The 18,822-nt window shown below is 52.5% G+C and overlaps 1 protein-coding gene across 2 annotated transcripts in view; it reads right to left on the bottom strand.

The window, feature by feature from the left end:
- The window catches only part of LMF1 (lipase maturation factor 1), a 210,702-nt gene that overhangs the window by 8,623 nt on the left and 183,257 nt on the right, over positions 1–18,822 (bottom strand). For both annotated transcript variants that reach the window (XM_064461414.1, XM_064461413.1), the window contains 3 exons: positions 17,106–17,259; positions 13,827–14,010; positions 3,771–3,883 (listed from right to left, as the gene is read on the bottom strand). In XM_064461414.1, coding sequence (XP_064317484.1) covers positions 3,771–3,883; positions 13,827–14,010; positions 17,106–17,259 — 451 coding nt within the window. The remainder of the gene's footprint in view (positions 1–3,770; positions 3,884–13,826; positions 14,011–17,105; positions 17,260–18,822) is intronic.

An 18,822-nucleotide genomic window follows, 5' to 3' on the forward strand; every position in this document is an offset into this window, starting at 1 on the left:
CCTGTTCGACAAGATCTATAGCACCGTGTGCTCCACACAGCATCCACGCTGCCGTGTAATCACTTATTGGACCTGCCTGTATTCCTCTGTACGCTCTGCAACCGTTATCCTATAAAAGCTAACAAAGACAAAGATTTGCTTTTGGTTTTCTTTAAATTCCTGAACATTTCACTGAAGCTCACCTGTTACAGGATAAAATAAAAAAAGCTATTCACCACCTGGAGCAAGGGAGTGTTATCCCAGCCACATCCCACTTCATTATTTTCATTTTAAAATGAGTTCCTGTGTTCAACCACCTTAATTTTTTTTTATCACCACTGTTGCCAGAAAGCACAGAAGAGATGCAGCCCGTCTATGGCAAAGTCTTGGAAGGCAAGACTTGATATACATTTTCTTGATTTTTAATCTGTTACGAGGTCTTGTTTTCAGCCTCAGTGGTGGCGAGTACCAGGAGCAATTTGGGGCACTGGGGGACACGTGGTAATAAACAGCTCTGGGATTATCAAATGCTTCTGTCGCTCCGTGAACCGCGAGAGCCGTTTATTGCCAGCAGCCACCAGATGGTCATTGCTTCTGGCTGCTGGCACCAGGGGACGCCTAATTCAAACTGGTGACTTGGTGTCTAAAGGTCCCAGGTTCTGCTAAAAAGCCCCCCCGGGTCAGCCAGCACGCAGGGCTGACTGTCTTTCTTCTAATTTTTTTTATTTAAATTAAAACCAAAAATCTATGCAAGGGAATGCCCTGGAATGAACGCCGCTTGGTGAATTTACGGCACTGAGCCTCAGGGACACGAACAAAGTTTGGTGAGACTCGGTTAATAAATCCACCTGAGACGGAGCCAGCGCAATGCAGGTTCTCCAGTTGCTCTTCCAGCTCAGCCTTGCAAATGACGCCCCAACACCATCACCCTGACAAGCTCCCGAAGGACCCAGCTCCTGCCGGGTGCCGGGCCAGCCCTCTGGGACGAGAGGGAACGGCCTCAGGCTGCGTCAGGGCAGGTTTAGGTTGGAGATGAGGGAAAATGTCTTTAGTGCCAGAGCGGTCAGGCCTTGGCACAGGCTGCCCAGAGAGGTGGGGGAGTCACCGTCCCTGGGGGGGTTCACAAAACGTGCAGACGTGGCCCTTGGGGCCATGGTTTAGGAGGCCTGGGGGTGTTGGGCTGGGGGTTGGACTTGATGATCCCAGAGGTCTTTCCCAACCTTAATGATTCTATGATTCTCTCACTGGGCTGAATTTCTGCCCGCTGTGAGCTCTGGTGTTCGCCAGCATCCTAACAAGGTGCCCACCGCCTCCGCCACGTGAGCAGCTGTGCAGGCGCTGGGGCTGCCTCCCTTGGCCACCAGAAAGGTGCCACCTCCACGGGCTCTTCTGAGCAGCCCCTAAAAAGGAGGTGACAGGGAGCAGTGGGGAGGTCCGGCTCGCCGCCACAAGCCGCAGACCCTACTTTGGCTGATAAATGCACCTACAGTCAAATGAAGGTCCATAAAAACAAAGAGAAAACGTGGCCAAAATGGGAACACACCCAGAGCAAGGAGGCGTCACGCGCGATGGCGCGCTCCTGTCAACGTCACCGAGCCAGACCAGCTGACAGCACATCAGCGCGCTGCTCCTCGCGTGGAAAGCCAACCCCAGCACAGCTAATCAGAGCTAAAACCCCTCCAGGAACATTATTAAAGCTGCATCTGTCCGTGGCAAGGGCTGTGCTGGTCTAGCCCAGTGTGCCTTTTGTAGCAATAATTAATAGAGGTCCCAGAGAACCCTCCTGGACCTGAGCTAAAAACCGTCATTATGGGAACTCCGGTGCGGCTGTGAGTCTCTGGGCTATGGGCAGGATGGGGAGCGCCTGCTGGTTCGCTCTGTGACGCTCCACCGATGGGAAAACGGGTTCTCAAATAAGAATATGTGCAAAAACCCTCAAATATCTGTTCCTACAGCAGTCTTGGCTCCTGTACTTGGAGGGATTATGTCCCATCAGCCTGTAACGGTGCTCTTATAAGGTGCTTGCGCACTATGAGACAGGGCTGGATGCCTGGGGAACCCCAGAAATGTGGTTATTAGAAATACTCAAATACGACGGTGAGAAACTCACTTAGTGGTTGTATTCCAGCCTGTGCTTCGGCTCTGGTATTTTTGCAGTCTACATACAGATGTACATTCAGCTCAGCATATAAACCATCTTGGGTTTATACATTTATACCATCCTGGGATGTATAAACCATCTCAGAGGAAGCACTGGAACAGGCTGCCCAGGGAGGTGGTGGAGTCTCCATCCCTGGAGGTATTTAAAAGAAGGGTAGATGTGGTGCTTGAGGGTATGGTTTAGTGGTGGGCTTGGCAGTGACAGGTTAGCGGTTGGACTCGATGATCTTAAGGGTCTTTTCCAACCTTAACGGTTCTATGATTCTATGAAGCGCTTTGGTGAAAGGTGGGAGTTCTTAGGGCCTCAGTGAGAAAAGGAGTCTCCCCTCAGAAGGTTTGGGGGATGCACTGTGCTAAAGCTAAAAACAGCAGCTGGGTTCAAGAGGAAGTTCATTTCACACGGTGCTGTGAACCCTCCTCCTTGTCTGTAGTGCATCCTAAGAGCCTCAACTGGAAAATATTAGCAAAAGCGTAATATTACTCGAGTTGATCCAAAATTCCCTTAAAATGTTTTCCCAGCTAAAAATAATTTCATCAACAAAATAGATACTTTTGTAGAAAAATTTCCTTTTGTAGAAAACCTTGGGGTTTTCATCCGTGCCTTTCACGCGCTGGTGTTTGCTTTGTCTCTTCATTTGAAATGCAAACACTTCCAAGACAAGTGTCCACAAAACCCATCATTTTTGCAGGACTGTTTTGTCTTTGAAATTCCTCAGTAGGTCGGTAGCAATGGCAGTTTTGACCTGAGCTTGCAAAGTGGTCATGACAAAAAATCTAGAGCTGATGGGCAGGAAACCACCTTCAGCAGTCGCGATTTCTGTCCAAGAGAAGCAGCGCCGCGCCCTTCACAGACGTGCCTGGGAACGGACTCAACCAAAGGGTCCTTATGTCCCCATCAGGGAGGCATCAAGGTGTCGAGAGCACCAGCTCTTCATGGTGTATTTCATAGAATAGAATCATAGAATCATTAAAGTTGGAAAAGACCTCGAGGATCAAGTCCAACCGCCAGCCCAACAGGCCCATGTCTCCCTGAAGTGCCGCGTCTACACATCTTTTAAATACCCCCAGGGGCGGTGACTCCCCCACCTCTCTGGGCAGCCTGTGCCAAGGCCTGACCGCTCTGGCACTAAAGACATTTTCCCTCATCTCCAACCTAAACCTCCCCTGACGCAGCCTGAGGCCATTCCCTCTCGTCCCGTCACTGGTGACTTGGGAGCAGAGACCGACCCCCCCCTCACTCCAGCCCCTCTCAGGCAGCTGCAGAGAGCGAGAAGGGCTCCCCTCAGCCCCCCCTTCTCCAGGCTAAACCCCCCCAGCCCCCCCAGCCGCCCCCCAGCACACTTGTGCTCCAGACCCTGCCCCAGCCCCGCTGCCCTTCTCTGGACACGCTCCAGCCCCTCAAGGCCCTTCTTGTCCTGAGGCGCCCAAACCTGAGCCCAGCACTCGAGGTGGGGCCTCCCCAGGGCCGAGCACAGGGCTATGATCACTTCCCTACTCCTCATATTAAACCCACCTGGGTACCATCAAATACAAAACCCAATCCGTCAACAGAAACCACATGTGCACGTCCAAGACGGGAACAACACGGAGCCCGGGTGCTTCTGGCTCCCTCGGCAAAACTCAAAGCTTACCGTGGGGGTGCTCTGCCTGCAAACGGGTTCGTTGCCATCAAGGACAAGGTCGCCTCTTCCTGGGCCAGCAGCTTCCCAGCCAAGTGGATTATCCATTCATTCTGCTCATAGGTCTTGGAGAAGGAATAAGAAATACAAATGTTAGGCGCTGCTGGGTTTGTCAGGTAGTGTTATTAGCATTAAAGAGTTCTGCGAGGCCCCTGGGGAGAGATTACAACTGATTCAGGTAGCAAATGATGAATTTCCTGGTGTTGCAGGGAACAGATCCCATGGGATCCAACACCTTGAGGTCCAAGCTGAGACCCTCCGGCACCTGCGGGGAGCAGAGCTTCGCTGAGCTTGTCTCATCTGGAAATCGCTCCCGGGGGTACGGACACAACTGAGGGTGTGCAAGTTGCAAAGGTTTAATGAGTTGTTCGTTAGCTGAGCTGGGACGGCTACGGGCACGCTCCCAGCCTGCCCCAGCTGGAAAGCAGCATCCTCCATCTCAAGCATCCCCAAAGGAATTCCCATCACAGCTGAGGGGGGCAAAGAGCGTGCCCACAGCCGGCGGGCACAGCTCAGCTGATGATCGGAGACCAGAGGACGGTCAGGGACGCATCTCCACCTTCACCCAGCCCGGACACTGACCTCTGCTCAAGGCACGATGCCTGAGGGGGTATTTCTGCCAGCCCTGCATCCCCACCGAGCCCGTAGCACTGCTTTGTCCCCGTGCCAGGGAGAAGCCTACATCTGCTGCTACCAGGCAAGCAGAGCGCATCGCCGCTCCAGGAGACGTGCAGCAGCACACACAGCCCTTCCCTGGGCAAGGGGCACCCACCAGCCCCGGTTCTCCCCGACACCCATCAGCTGCAGCTCCTCCTGCACCTTGGCTCACAAATCTCTTTTTGACTTCACACATCTCCAACGTAGCCGGAGTGTTTTTGCCAATTCTGCACCCCAAATACTTGATTTCAGTAATTTCTTTTAGCCGCAAGCTCCACAGAGGAACAGTAAGGGCACGTTTTGAAATAACAATCCATCCATCATTTTAAAATAGGTTGCTTTCCCCTGTTGTGTTTTCCAAGGGAAACCAGAATAAAGTGAATTCTCTATTCCTGATTCCTCCCTCCTCTTTATTCCCTTTCATCTGCTCTGATCCCTTTACACCCCGCGCGTACCCCTATTCACGCGGGCACTGGGAGGGATCACACCGGCTCTCGGGAGCCGCAGTCCAAGCTGCAGTGCCAGAACTTGACTCTGCATTTACCTCCCTCCAGGAATCCGTGCCTCTCATGCTCTTCACAGGGATTCTTGCTGTGGCTCCATAAAAAAGCATTTCTCCTTCTGGTGCCTTACACTTTCATTAAGTTCCCCCCCCCCCCCCTCCTTTTTTAATGTGTACCTAAATGGATTTTTTAATGCAAGCAGTAGGGGACACTGTGGGAAAGCGAAACCCAGCAGCTGTACCTGCAGGACTGTGACTAATGCAGAACATCAAGGCAAAGTTACTCTGCAAATCTTTTCTGATGGTAAAGTTTGTTATTTCCGTTGCTAAGGGGAACAGAGGGGAGAAATGAGATGCAAAGCACCAAACACTGGTGGAAAGGCCCGTCAAGCGGCAGCTCTACCTTGCAGGGTTTGACCCGTGCTCATCGCAATTTAGAGGAAAACCACAGTTATTTAAGCCAACAACTTTGTAAAAAAGATTACTCTCCCCATCCGCCTGCTTCCATCCTGCCTCACCGTGCGGCTCGTCCCAGCTGCTGTCCCAGCTGCACCACCAACACGGGTGGGTGGTGGATGCGGGGATGTTTCCTACCGCTGGCCCCGTGCCATGCTCTGCCCACCCCAAAGCCCCATTTAACTTCTGGGGCATCCTTCTCTCCACCGCCGCCCCGTGCCATGCCCTGCCTGCCACCTCCCCGTCCCCTTCCCGGCGCAGAGGGGGTGGCGGCGGCTCTCGAGGTGGGACAGGGCAACCTCAACACCCACGGGACCGAGGCCACCGTGGCTCCGACGCAGCGGTCTGGGAGGGGAGCCGCGGTGAGCCCTGGAGCCGGGAGCTTGGCATCGCACGAGACGTTAAACACAAACCTTGCGAGTCTCGCAATAACCCCGCCAGGGCTGGCAGGGCCGCAGGAAAAGCCGGCAGCGTCCCTGCCAAGGGCTCGACCGCGTCGCGTTTTCACGGGGCGACTCGTGCCAAGACTCCCAGCCGCGCCGAGCGACTCCGTGCCGCCCGGCGGTGCCCGAGACGCGGGGCTCAGGCCGGGCTCTGGGAGGGTGGGTGCCACGCTGGGACCTGCAGCCCAGGGCATTCTTGGCTGTGAGCAGGGACCTCCCGAGAGGCGCAACAGCAACTGCAGATAACCAAATATCGTGAGTCAGACCTTCAGCACCCTGTGCCTCCCTGGAGATCCCTTTTTAAAGTGCCCGCTATGATTTTAAGCGCTATTTCTAGGAGGGCCTGGGAGGTGTGAGGGTTTCTGTGTGCGAGTTGGGGAGAAGCTGGAGAAGAACAGAAACAGAAATCACCAGGCTCCAAGAGCTAGAGCTTTATGGAGGATCCTGAATCTTCAAAGCCTGGTTCAAAATCATGAAGCTCTAACGGTGGAACCATCTCCCTGGCTCACATGGTCTCCAAATCATTAATTAGCAGCTCCATGCACACAAGAGTTGGACTTCTGGTTTGTAAAGCGTTTTTCTTTTAAAATTTACAACATGTCTGGCCCCAGCAAAGTCTGCGGTGAGAAATTTCCACCCGGTGCAGCCCCCCACACTCCCCCCAGCACGCAGGCTTAGATATCGCGCGCCGCCGATGCCGGGAGCACGCAGGAGCCGAGCTGCGCTAACGACCATGCTGTTTAACTCATTACTCTGTAAAGTGATATGGTGGCAAAAGGAGGTAAAAAAAAAAGAGTCCAGGGGATCTGGGCTTCGTCCAGGGAAGTGTCACACCCCAAGGTGGGAAGGTGACAGTTCCTCTGTCTGTGGATCCCGTGGGACCCAGACCCGAACGCTGCAGAGCTGCGACGGTCAGGACAGGAGGGATTCACCTGGTGGCGTGCTCTGGTTTTACCAGCTCTGAGCGTGCAGAACAGGAGACTCAGAGCTTGAACCATCCGGCAGATTAATAAAAAAGCCAGGACAGATGCATGCATCGCTTTCAGGTGGGCACGCAGGCACGTACTGGGTTCATCTTTAGGTTTTGGATCTTCACCGCGCACAAAGACAGGCAGCTGGGGGCTGAGCCTGCACCAGCGACGCAGCTCCCCGGCTGCTCTGTCTCCCTGCACCTCCATCAAGACACGGGCTCAGACCGAGACTCCCACATCTGCCTCCTGTCCTCCAAAAGCCGAGGTTGCAGCTCCCCTCGTGCCACGCAGGGCCCGTGCCGTACCCGTGCTGGGATTACTGGGGAAGCAGTGACCCGCACAGCCTGCTGCGACAAGCTGCTGGTCAGAGCACGCCGAAATGCGCCCTGAGCTGCACAACTCACCATCCAACCCTGAACAGAGCATCCCTGGGGAGCTGCAGCCCACCATGGATGTGGACACGACTCTCCCCTTTATCTTTTAAGAGTTTTCTTTCTGTTTTAGCATCGAAAGCAACTAACGAACCTAAACACAAAAAATCCATCATCAACCCAATGAAAATGCCTGGGAAAGGCAGCTCGGGCAGAGGTTAAGGTTCCCAAAGCAACAGTACCTTCACCACAAAGCCAAAGCTTTTCTGCGTTCATGGACAGTCCGTGCAGACCCAGGGAAACGCAGCAGGCGCAGCCCTGCAGCAAGCCAGATCATCTTCAGCTGGCCTTACAGCTGGTAGCAGCACTCACGGCCTCTGAAAATCAGGTTTTAGGTATAGCACCGGTGGGCTAACAAAGAGGACCTGGGACTAGGTGTTAAGACCCCGTGAGCTTTTACTTCCTGACGGGCTTCAGCCCCGTGCGACGCTCGGGCAGCCGCTTCCCCCGGCTTTTCCATGCCAGCCTCGCTGCGTAGGCTGCTTTGGGACGGGGGTTTGCTCCTTCTCCCCACCCACACGTGACCCAGCGTGAGGGGCCGAGCATCCCCGCGTGCCCTGGGGTACCACCACCCCCCAGGAGCAACGCTGAGACTTCTCTTCCACTGTTCATACTCTCCGGCCTCTCCACTTACACGCTTTACCAGTGCATAAACATGGCATTCTCACCTTGAATACATTAACTTGTGTACAGAAGTATTTAATAACTTTACAGAACTTAAAACCGGATCGCTGCTAAGTCAGGAGCTGGGGGCAAACCAGACGCAGGAGCGACAAAACTCTGCAGAGATAACAAAGTAGGAGAGAATATAATAATAGCAAAAAATACATATAAAAACCACCGGGCGCTACAGGGAACATGTTCCCAACTGAAATAATAATAATAAGAACCCTTTTCCTCTAGCTTTAATTGGTCATTTAATGAAAAAGGACTGCGGATTAGTGTGGCATTTTATTGAATCTTGGTCCTGGCACAGGCGCACGGGAGGAGGTAAGTATGAGATGCACATGTGGAAACAGCTGGAAACTTGGCACGGGAGCCCAGCATTATTATTTCACATGGTTGGGAGCCCTGCACGGTTTCACGTTTGCGCAAGGGCGGATGACGGAGGGGTAGAGGAGGTTTACGTTTCCCGCGCGACGGCGTAAGGGGCGTTTTTCGCGTCACAGCCTACCCGCTGCGGGGATGCAGAGCAGTAACTCCACCGGCCCGGGTGTTTTCAGCCAATATTCCCATTGCTGTTTACACTGCTGTTTCCACTTCTGTAGCTAAGCGCCTTCAACTGTTGCTGTTGAGGGAACTTGAGCGATCAGCTGGAGAAATAATCCATCTCCCACAGAAAAGAGGGCATAACTAATGCAGTCCTTTGCTTTTTTATAATATTCCAGCTCACCGCCGTTTGCTACCCAAGCGACTTAACCAAGGAAGGTCAAAGGCTACGTCAGGTCTCATCACTTCTCATTATCTCCAGTAACCACATCCCCTTCATTCCATTAGTTTCCCAAAGAGGCAAGCTGTTTCCCTGCAGGTCTGGCTCGACATATAGTCTTTCAGCGGGGGCAGTTTCTCAAGCCTCGCTAAAAGCCATCCTTTAGCCTGTCCTATTAGAAAAGGCTTGGGAAAGCAGCAGGTCCGGGCCGAGGAATAAAAGGCGGAGCAAGACTTTGGGAACCGGCTCTCAGCCCTTGCCTATACGGGGAAATCGTGCACCTGGCATCGCTCCCGTATCACCTCTGCATTTGGAAAGAAAAGTCACTTTGTTCCAGAATAGAGTCTAGACGGGGAGATACAATAGCCACTGTAGACAATAATCATTCCCCGCACGGACAAGGTCTTACTCTGTATTTATACAGCCCGTGGCATGATAGGCTATCGGTCTAATTTGGGTTTCTGGGCACTTCCATCACAATATTACTCCTAGAGGTGAGTCTGCCCGTGATCCAGCCTGCAGTTTGTCTAAATGCAGCTTGGGACTTTGAAATGACTCATATTCACAGGGAGACAAGTAATCACAGTTGAAAGAAGAAAATAAAATCCTTACATGCTGAACATGGCCCAAAATGTATGAATGCTGCAATGGAAAATGGAAGTGAATCGAGGCCTGTATTTTTAGAAGGGGGAAGAAAGGAAATGTAAAAGGCTGTGCTTAGTGCACTGCGCATGAGGTTTAGGTTTTATTACGTTACACACACCTCCTCCTCCATTCTGCTGCCATGCAGCTCCCTCCTGTAAGCACATCCTGGCTGGAAGATCGAGATAACGGAGGCTTGAATAAACGATCTTACACAAATATTAATCTGTTTTCTCTATAAATAGGGTTGCTTTTCCTCAGCTCTTCCCGTCTGCGCGCGACAACGTGAAGCCGCCGCCACGACTCCCCGTTACCACCCAGGGGAGAGCCTCAGAGCACCGGTCCCGTCGCTGAAGTTTCTCTCCTCTCTTCGCAGGCCGCTGCGGTTGGTCTATGCGCTCACGCGCCGTAGCTGGAGAACAGGCGCTGCTGCTCAGCCCATCCCGAACGCTGCTCCGTGGTGGGTTTGCTGACAGTTTGCAGAGCCCTGTAGGACACAGCCACACGGGCCACCGGTCTGAGCGGTTCCTGTGCCAGCCCCGACAGCCAGAGACTTCTGGAGCAGCTTTAAGGTACAACGCAACAAGACACCGGGCTTTAAAAACCAATATGAAGACGGCATTAGCTCTGCTATTTCTTGAGCAGTTATTATTTGGTAAGCACCAAGAGCGTGCCTTTGCATTGGCCAAATGCAGTCCCCAAATAGAATAAATAACCTTCATGCCATATTAAGGAGGGGAAAAGCCTTCCCTTTGATTTTTCTTTATTCAGAGCGCTGAAGGCTTTCCACTGCTGCCCACTGGCGAAGAACAAATCTTTGGTACAACAAACAACAGGCTTTTGTAAAGTCCAAGACATCCCGTTACCAGGAAAAGCGACCAACTTGAAGCCCCAAAACTATGAGCAGCATTTTGTTTTCTGGTTGCTATTTATTAACGAGGCTGAATCCACCCACAGCCTGCCAAAAACTGTAACGCTTTTTGTGCCAGCGGCACAGCATAGCTCGCTGCTGGGTCGTGATGGCTGGGCGCCTTCTGCAGATGCCCACCGCAAACGAGACATCAAATAACTACAGGAGCGTTGCCATCGGTAGCTGGAGGACAGACAAAGCTTTAACAATTTGTCTCCAGCTTCTGTAAAACCAGGATGCCTTTGCATTAACACAATATAGTGTCAAGGGGTGAAAGCCTTCCCTAATGCTTAACCTGAGTTTTTGGGAGATTATATCGTATTCTGCCATTTCATCCATTATTTTCTCCCTTCTCCACAGGGACATGGAAAACAGACCGCTGCTTTCCCCTTTGCAGGAGGTTTTCACCTATTCCGAACCTGTTTTGACACCGGGATGCGTGCTGCCACGGGAGAAGGCTTCCGTACCTCCGCTTTTCCTGCGGCTCCCTCTTCTGCACCCTCACCAGTCAGCTGCATCCTCCCCGAACTGGGTGCTCGGCTGAGCGTAGCGGGCGGGTGACACCACGCCTATCGCCGTACTGGCTTTGCCTTTTCACAACGCCTTTTCGTACGTGTGCTCGTCTTGTGCTGCGCACGCTCGGCCCAGGAGGCTTCCCCAGAGCACGGCGCTCGGCTCCATCCCGCCCCGGCGCGGGCAGCGCCGCGCGCGCCTCCCCCGCCTGCTCCGACCAGCGAGGTCGCCGGGCTTTTAGACTTCTGACAGCTCGGCGGCACCTGCAAATGCAAGGAGCACGTTGTGTCACTCCTTTCAATTAGCAGCAGCTCCTCTTAAAAACGTGCGTGTGCGTTCGGTTGGCTCAGACCTCGGTTTAAACGGCTTCCACGGAGGTAGGTGATCTGGAGCGACCGACCTCAGCGACAAGCACCTCACCATCAGCCCCCGACCGACAGACACATTATTTCAGTCGAGATGACCCCAGCCCGCTTTGCACGCAGGTAACCAGGCTGCCAGCTGGGCGATGGAGCAGAGGGAGTCCCCGAGGGGGCTGCTGAGAAACAACTGAAAAGAGTCGCACAGATTTCCGTGCGCCGCCGCTGGTTCGTGGGAGTTTTTCCCCTTCTGCAGATGGGAAGAAGCAAGGCAGACATGTTTCTGGTTGGGTTATGTCCCTGCCAGAACTAAATGAAGGGCTTCAATTCAAAGCTACGGCACCCTCGGGATGTCGAGACATACAAAACAAAGAGGGGATTTAGAAAACAAGTGAAAAGGCATATTATATTTAGATAATAAAATTAACATCACGAAAATTGTTTCCTGGAAAATAATGCCATGTTACATTACATGTAATTATGGCACTACTGGCACGGTAATTAAGAGGCGGTCAAGTAATAAATCGCAACTCCGGGGTGGAGCAGCACCGCGGCTGCTCCCGTTCCCGCGGCACGGCCACGCCGGCGGCTCCCGCGCCGCGCCGGCCCGCACCAGCCGTGCCAAGGGCCTGCCTCTCCCCTGCTCCGGCTCTTCAAAGCGAATCCTGCAGCTACAGCCAAGGGGGAAAGTTTCGCAGGAAACCCTGAGCGGAGGAAGGCGTCGTATGTCAAGCGGTGATGAGGTGCAAAGAGGAACCTGTCACGAGCAGCACAAAGGGATGGTAAATACCTTCCCCCCAAGTCCCCGGCTTTTCTGCAGCCTGTCAGAGCTGGATATGTCAGCTCCTTACCTGGCTGCCGCCAACGAACTGCAAAACCAGCCTTGCGGCCGCCTGCTCAACAAGCGATGGGGCAGGCTGCGAGCGGTGGCGTAGAAAAAAATCCAGAACTTTTAAAAACAAATTCAATCTAATCCAGAGGCTGAAGTAACTTGGTTTTACGGACTCTGTAAACTACTGTACGGGGTCCGCAAAACTTGCCCGGCTCCAGAGGTTTTGCCCGGGGGTTTCGAACTCCTGGTTTCTCGTCCTTTCTGCAGCTCCGCGCGACTCAAGTCTAAACAACACCCGAACGACGGCGACTTCTCCTGGCTGCGGCGGCGCGGCGATGACAGCAGGACAGCCAGCTTTCCCAGGGAGGACAGCTGGCACCGAACACACAGCTCACGGCTTTCAAACAAACATTCGGCCGCTCCAAATGGGATTTACTTCCATGCTTAAGCAGGTATTTACGTGCTTGAACATCCAGATTTGAAAACGCTTGCTGCCGTTCCTAGGCTACTTGCCTCCCTGCTGTTTTCAACAAGACTCATCCTCTCTTTTCAGAAGGTTTTTTTCCCTCCTTTCTGCACCTTTTGGCAATAGCTCTTCTACGCAGGACCTGAAATTGTTTTGTGGAGACCTGTGTGCACGGGTCCTGCACGGCGAGGCCCGCGCTCGCCTGGGATGCATCAGTATTGATGCCCAGTCCTCTTTTGGTTTTAAACCTGAGATCACTTCGAATTTTAAAGCCTTTGGGACATTCCTGCCCTGGAAACAAGCAGCTTTTCTCATCTCAGAAACAACCTTCACTTGGGTGGATTTCTCCTGGATTTCTCCTCTGCTGCCGGAGCCCTCCCAAAATACAGTCAGATTTAAACCAACAGCTCCCGTTCAACCTTCTGCAGCTTTATTTAATGCTGGGCGCTGTGGCTGGCTTGAGTTTTAAACTTTGCTGTCGTCTTGCTGAGGGATAAGCATACCTAATGCAGATTAAATGAAATTCCAGCACACAAAAACTAGCAGGGTAAATATAAAACCATAGCCAAAGAGCGATGGTTATGTCATCGCTGAGGAATCCAAAAGGCGCCTAAATGAAAATACCACAGAGAAAGTGAACAGAGAAGTTTGGGCTGGGGGGAGAGGAGCGAGGGAAGAGGATATGCCGGGAGAGGATATGGGAACAAAGAGAAAAGCCTGCGATAATCTGAGATGGGTTTGCCTCACGCCACCGCTGTAAACCCCAGTTTTGTAAAACCCGGTCCAAGTTCTCATGCTCACACGAATAAGGTTTTGCAGAATAGGCTAAAACATATCCATAAATTAATTTTACAAGTTCCCCCCCCCGCCCCTTCTCTTTTTAAAATTATGACTGTCACCTGTTTGCTAATACCAGGTGGGGAGAATATTTTGAGGGACCTTACGTCCACATGTAGGCAGGCGGGCAGCGGAAGCAACTGCCGGTGTCCCCGGGGCTGTCCCCAGCAGGGACGCGGGCTCAAGCCGGCCGGCGGAGCGGGCAGCTGGGGATGCCGCCAGCCCTGGCCAGTCCCGGGCTCCCTGCGAGGCAGCTTCTGCCCCGCCGTGCCACCGCTTCGCCAGGCAGGCGCAGTCCAGGGGCTTTCTCAATGTCTTTAACTCTTGTTATTGCAGGGAAACAATTAAAAAGCCTCCCGTAACATTTCCAAGGGTTCCATTACACTAGTAGCAGGCATCCTTTAGGAACACAGCCTTTGGTTTTTATTTTTTAATATAATTAACTTATCTGGGGCTTAAAATATTCCCCCACCCACCCTCCCCACCACATAGTAAATTCATATAAATTGTTTTTCCTGGTCAAGGGACACCCAAGTCTCAGAACACCCAAAGGCAGGTACCTGGAAGGCAGCGAACCACATGAGCCAGTCCAGGCGGTAGTGGTAGGGCGTGATGAAGCATGGCCTCCTCTTCAAGTCCCCAGGCTTGCATTTGAAGTCATACTCCTCCCAGACAGCAGCAGGGTCATTGGGATCCAGGCTGGATGTCCCCTGAAGGACGACTTCTGTTCTCTCCTTGGTAACGCTGTGGGAAACATCACGATATTGGTTTTTTGTCTCAAGTCAGGTAAAATGCTAGTTCATGAGAGTCAACACGGCAACGTGAGTCAATGGCCTCGTGGTACGGTCAGATCCCGATGGGTCAAGCTACAGAGAACCTGTCTGTCTGGCAGACTTTTCTGTCTCCAGCAGCAAAGTACATGGAAAACGTCAGCTTCCGTGCGCCCCCACGCTCCCCTCTATCCCACCGCAGTCGTGCCAGTCCAAGGAGGAGCTGTGGCCCAAAAAGATGATTCCTACTGAAATCGATGGGTCTGCCTCTCTAGATCAGAGCCCAACACTTGTCCAAGACACTGAGAGAATATAATGAGCGTCTCCCAAGACCCACTTGAGCACCTTCAACCTGCACCAACATCTCTCTTTGTGCCATGTGTCTGGAGAAAACCTTTGCTTCTGTTATTCTGATGACTCTCATGATACGAGAGCTCTCTGACTACAAGCTCCTGATGATACGAGCAAACGGAGGAGAGAGACGGCCACAGAACATAGCTCCATCTCCAGGTTTCTAGCGTGCGCCATGCGCAAAAATACAGGCTTGTAACTGGCACGTGTGGCTGCCCTAATGGCACGGCCACCGACCATATCGGCAGGGGACGTTTCACAGGTAGTTACGCACAGAAATCCTGCCTCTGTGTTTTGAAGGTCTGGCCCTGACACCTCCAGCCGCGGGATCAGCAGAGCAGCTTCCAGCTGGGACCACTCCAGCGTCCCCTGCGCGAGCCTGGCTCTCCCTGCAGCGCCGCTGGCCACCGGCCGCTGGGCTCCAGCTCGAACCTTGGCCACGGCAAAGGGCAGGACCCGCTCGCAATGAGCCCAGGTTACCCAGCTGGGGAGGTGGTTGGCCCCATACCGAGCACCCCCCGGGAGCTGACCCCGGGGGCACCATTAACAGCTGTCTCTACGCGCCCAAACGTTTCACCATCCCAGCTGGAAGACAGGTCTCATGGAGCGATTACTCAGCAAGAGGACGAGGTAACGTGTGAGCCAACGCAAACCAAGCCAAGAAAAGCAGAAAATGAAAACAAAAAAGCCCCCCATGCCCAGCTGATACGTAGAAACCTGGTTAAAAAGCGCCCGAGCCTCACAGCAGGTCACGCGGATTCCCTTCGCTGCTTGGCTGGACTCTCTGCACAGCAAGGCGGCAGAGCGGTGGGGATGGCCGACTCTCCAGGCCACGGAAAGCTCATGTGAAAACACCATCATCAAGTTCTCAATGACCTGTCAGTGACGTTCGCCTACACTGGAGAGCTGTTTTCCATAACGAACACATAATTGCATAATTCTGCCTATCAAAGTTGTCCAGCTCCCAACACCCTTTTAATTTTTTACTACTTCGGTCCCTCCTCCTCCAACCCGAGAAACCGAAAGCTTGGAAACGCACAGCCTCCACCTTCTCCCCCGATGGCTTCCAGTGATAGATGCTTACAACCCAAGGAATGCTGTACGTCTCCGCTTATAATTGTTACCTACATTTAATAGATTTCTGGATTCTCCAGCCAAGTTCCATATTATACGCTGGGCTGAGTTATGAGCCGTGGCCAGCTGCCCAATGGTTAGAAACACACTGTAAATCAGGGACACCAAATTACTAATAAAAGTATGTTCCTACTGTGTGATTCAAAATATGTCAGGTTTCACATAATCGTATATTCATTATAAGCTGCAATCCTCTTTTTATTGGTTTACATAGGCTGGAATTACAAACATATTACAGCAGCATTTCATCACATGCTCTTTAGGTTCTGGTAACTGTTGAAACAGAAACCATAGACTGAAGAAGAAAAAAGAACAACAACCCAAAGAAAACAATCTCCCGTAGCTTCACCACTCCAGCCTTCAAAGAGGTTCAGGGGTTATTTCTCCCTCTCTCTCTCTCAAAAAAGGAGAAACTTTGGCATTTTCCACAACTAGCGTTGATATTTTCAATCGTGGGGTTTTTTTCTAACTTTTTTTTTTTCTTCCACAGAAATTTCTGCTGTTCGGAAAATTGGGGAAAACATCACATTAATCTGAGGTGCTCCAGGTGACCTCTGCATCTCCAGTGCTCACAGTGGGAGCTGCTCCTCCCCTTCACCACCCGCTCAGCCAGCCCTCTCAACGGCCTTTCATAAAACCTGTTTAATTACTGTCGGCTTCTCCTGCGGGACCTTGCCCAGAGCCCACTACCCCAAGAGCTGCCCATCCCACCCCTCGGCTCAGACCTCTGGGGAACACCCCACGGCCACCACGGCGAGGAGGTGGCGAAGCCAGAGGTCCACGGGGAGAGGACCAGCCCCGCTGTTGCCCCCGGGGCAAGGTGCTCTGGTGAAGCCCCGGTTCTCAGCATTTTCTCAGTTGGAAGAGGCTGGGAGGGACAGCACAAAACAACAGCTACAGTGAGCCCAGCCGGGGCTCTCTAAAGCCTTGTGACCTGTCCCCAGAAAACCCAGACTCATGCTTAAAGAACAGCTCGGTCGCAAACGCCGCTGGAGATGCTTCCCTCGTCCAGTCCCACCCTGCAGCCGAAAGCGGGATTTCCTGAGCTGAAGGCAGCAGCCAGACTGCTGCCAGGCCTGTCCTCTCGATCTGTCTTGGTCTTTTTTTGAGGCCATTTATACTTTCGTCTCCACAGTTTCCTGTAGCAACAAATTCCCCAAGTCACTCGTTGGAAAAAGCACTTCCTTTTGTTGGCCTAAACTCTGCTACCCAATAGCTTACGTGAATATTTACATGAGGGAGAGCAAACGCGCGCAGGGGAAGAGAAGTTCACCATAAATGCAGTGGGCTGGTGATGGTGAAGGCTATCCACTGGATGAACTCTTTTATGGATATTTTCATCCTGTCATTACGTTTGCTGCATCAATATAATGAGCTAAACTGAAAGAGGCTCAAAGAAAATAAATTCTAATTCAGTGGGAAAGAAACCTGCTCCTTTTCTCCTTCTCTCTCATAAACAGATATTCCAAGTCTGCTGGAAGGATTTCTGGGATCTCTGTTTGGGTTTAAGGCACCCAGACTGGCTATCGGACCATACTGGGGAGAGGAGCAGAGCTAGAGAACGTGCTGTTAAAACACACGTACCTCCCAAAAGCTCCGTAGGTGTTCACTATTCTGAGAGGGTTGAACGAGGTGTTCATGACTTGTCTGGAGTTGAGCAGGTTTAGGACAACCGGGATGCTGAGATAAGCAATCAGGAGGCCAAAGGAGATGTTCACCACTCTGCGGATATAGCAGCCTGTTTGGGACACAAAAGCAGACGAGAAGAAGGTGATTTCACCGCCGGTGATGGGCTCTGCTCCCGCCGGCTCCCCTGGCCGACCCCCCCGTGGCGGCCGGGACCCTGCCCGGGTGCTCACAGCTGCTCTCGGGCTGGGGCTGACAAACGCTGCGCCGTAATCGACCCGACCTTGCCAAGGGCCATACGCTATCGCTCCAGAGATCTGCCTTTCTCTAAATAGTCTGAGAAGGGGCTAAAAAGAAAAATGTCTAAAATGTAAGATTAATCATTGCTTTAGTACAGGGGAAAAAACACAGCTGGCACTCGCATCTTGCTCAAAATTGCCCTCCTGGTTTGTAAGCCGTTTGTGGAGTGCCTCCAGCTCCCGCGGCTCCGCTCCTGCCCGTGGCTGCCTCCTCCCCGCTGCCGCAGGCTCTCGCCACCCAGGCTTATTTATCCCTTGCATTTTCCTCCCTCTCGCTCACCAGCTCCATTCAAACCTCATTTCCCTTTTGCAGACTCTCCATTGCTTATCATTTACGCACGAGACGTGCACCAGCGCTTTGGTGTTCGGTTTGCAGGAGCAGCACGGGGCTGGGCTGGATTTCAGTCTGAGACGACACCCACTGCAATCAGACAAATAAGCAGATGTGACCTCTGAGGGGTTCCTACCCTTATGGCCTTTTTAAATTTATTTAACATTAACAGCCAAAGGATTGGACTCAAAGCAATTGCGTGTAGCTTTCCCCTTATCTCTGCAGGAGAGGGATGTTTATTTGAACCTCTCTCAGAAGCTATTAATAATTGTTTAGTCTGAGAACATTTCTGGAGAATCATTTGATTCGGGAAGGAGCTCGCCGAGATGCCTCCCCTCGCCCCCCGCGCTGCTGCGAGCAGCCTGAGGCTGTTGGGCAATTTTTTTTTTGTCTTTTAGATAGGCTAAACTTCCTAGCCTGGGATTAAAGAGCAGGTACAGCCGCGGAGCCCTCCACCACACGGGCAGCGCCGGCAGCTCCTCAGGTCACAGTTTATGGCCACGCGCGGACTGCTCGTCCTTCGGCAGGTGGTGATCGTCGTCGTGCCCTTGGGGGCACGGCTACTCAGTCATAGAGAAAACGGGTTTAATATAGGGGGAAAAAAAAAACCCCAAACCATGGCAAGAAGAGAGCAAGACTTGGGGAAGGAGCGTGGGACACGAGCCAATGGGATCTGGATGGAGCCGGCAGGAGCTGAGCACTAGCAATAGGCGTCTGGGGTCTCAGTAGGAATTACACACACATACTTCGGGGATGTGGCCAGAGCCTTGTAAAACCAGGTCACGAGCGGGGCATGGCTGGGTACCCTCCTGTCTTTTGCTCTGGTGACCCAGGGGTGAGGGCTCCTCTAAGCCTCTTGCCACACAGCCCGTCAGCGCCAGCTCAGCAGCCTCTGCTTTGTTAGCAGAAGAAAACATGCAGAAATCCAAATTCACCCAGAATATTACAGATACTCTACCCTTTACTTATAGATTACCTCTTTTTAAGATCCCAGAACAGGGACACATCTACACTCCAGAGCTGTAGTATGTATGGACGGTTCTCC

Source organism: Phalacrocorax carbo, chromosome 10 (genome assembly GCF_963921805.1).
Source record: "Phalacrocorax carbo chromosome 10, bPhaCar2.1, whole genome shotgun sequence".
Classification (NCBI taxonomy): Eukaryota; Metazoa; Chordata; class Aves; order Suliformes; family Phalacrocoracidae; genus Phalacrocorax; species Phalacrocorax carbo.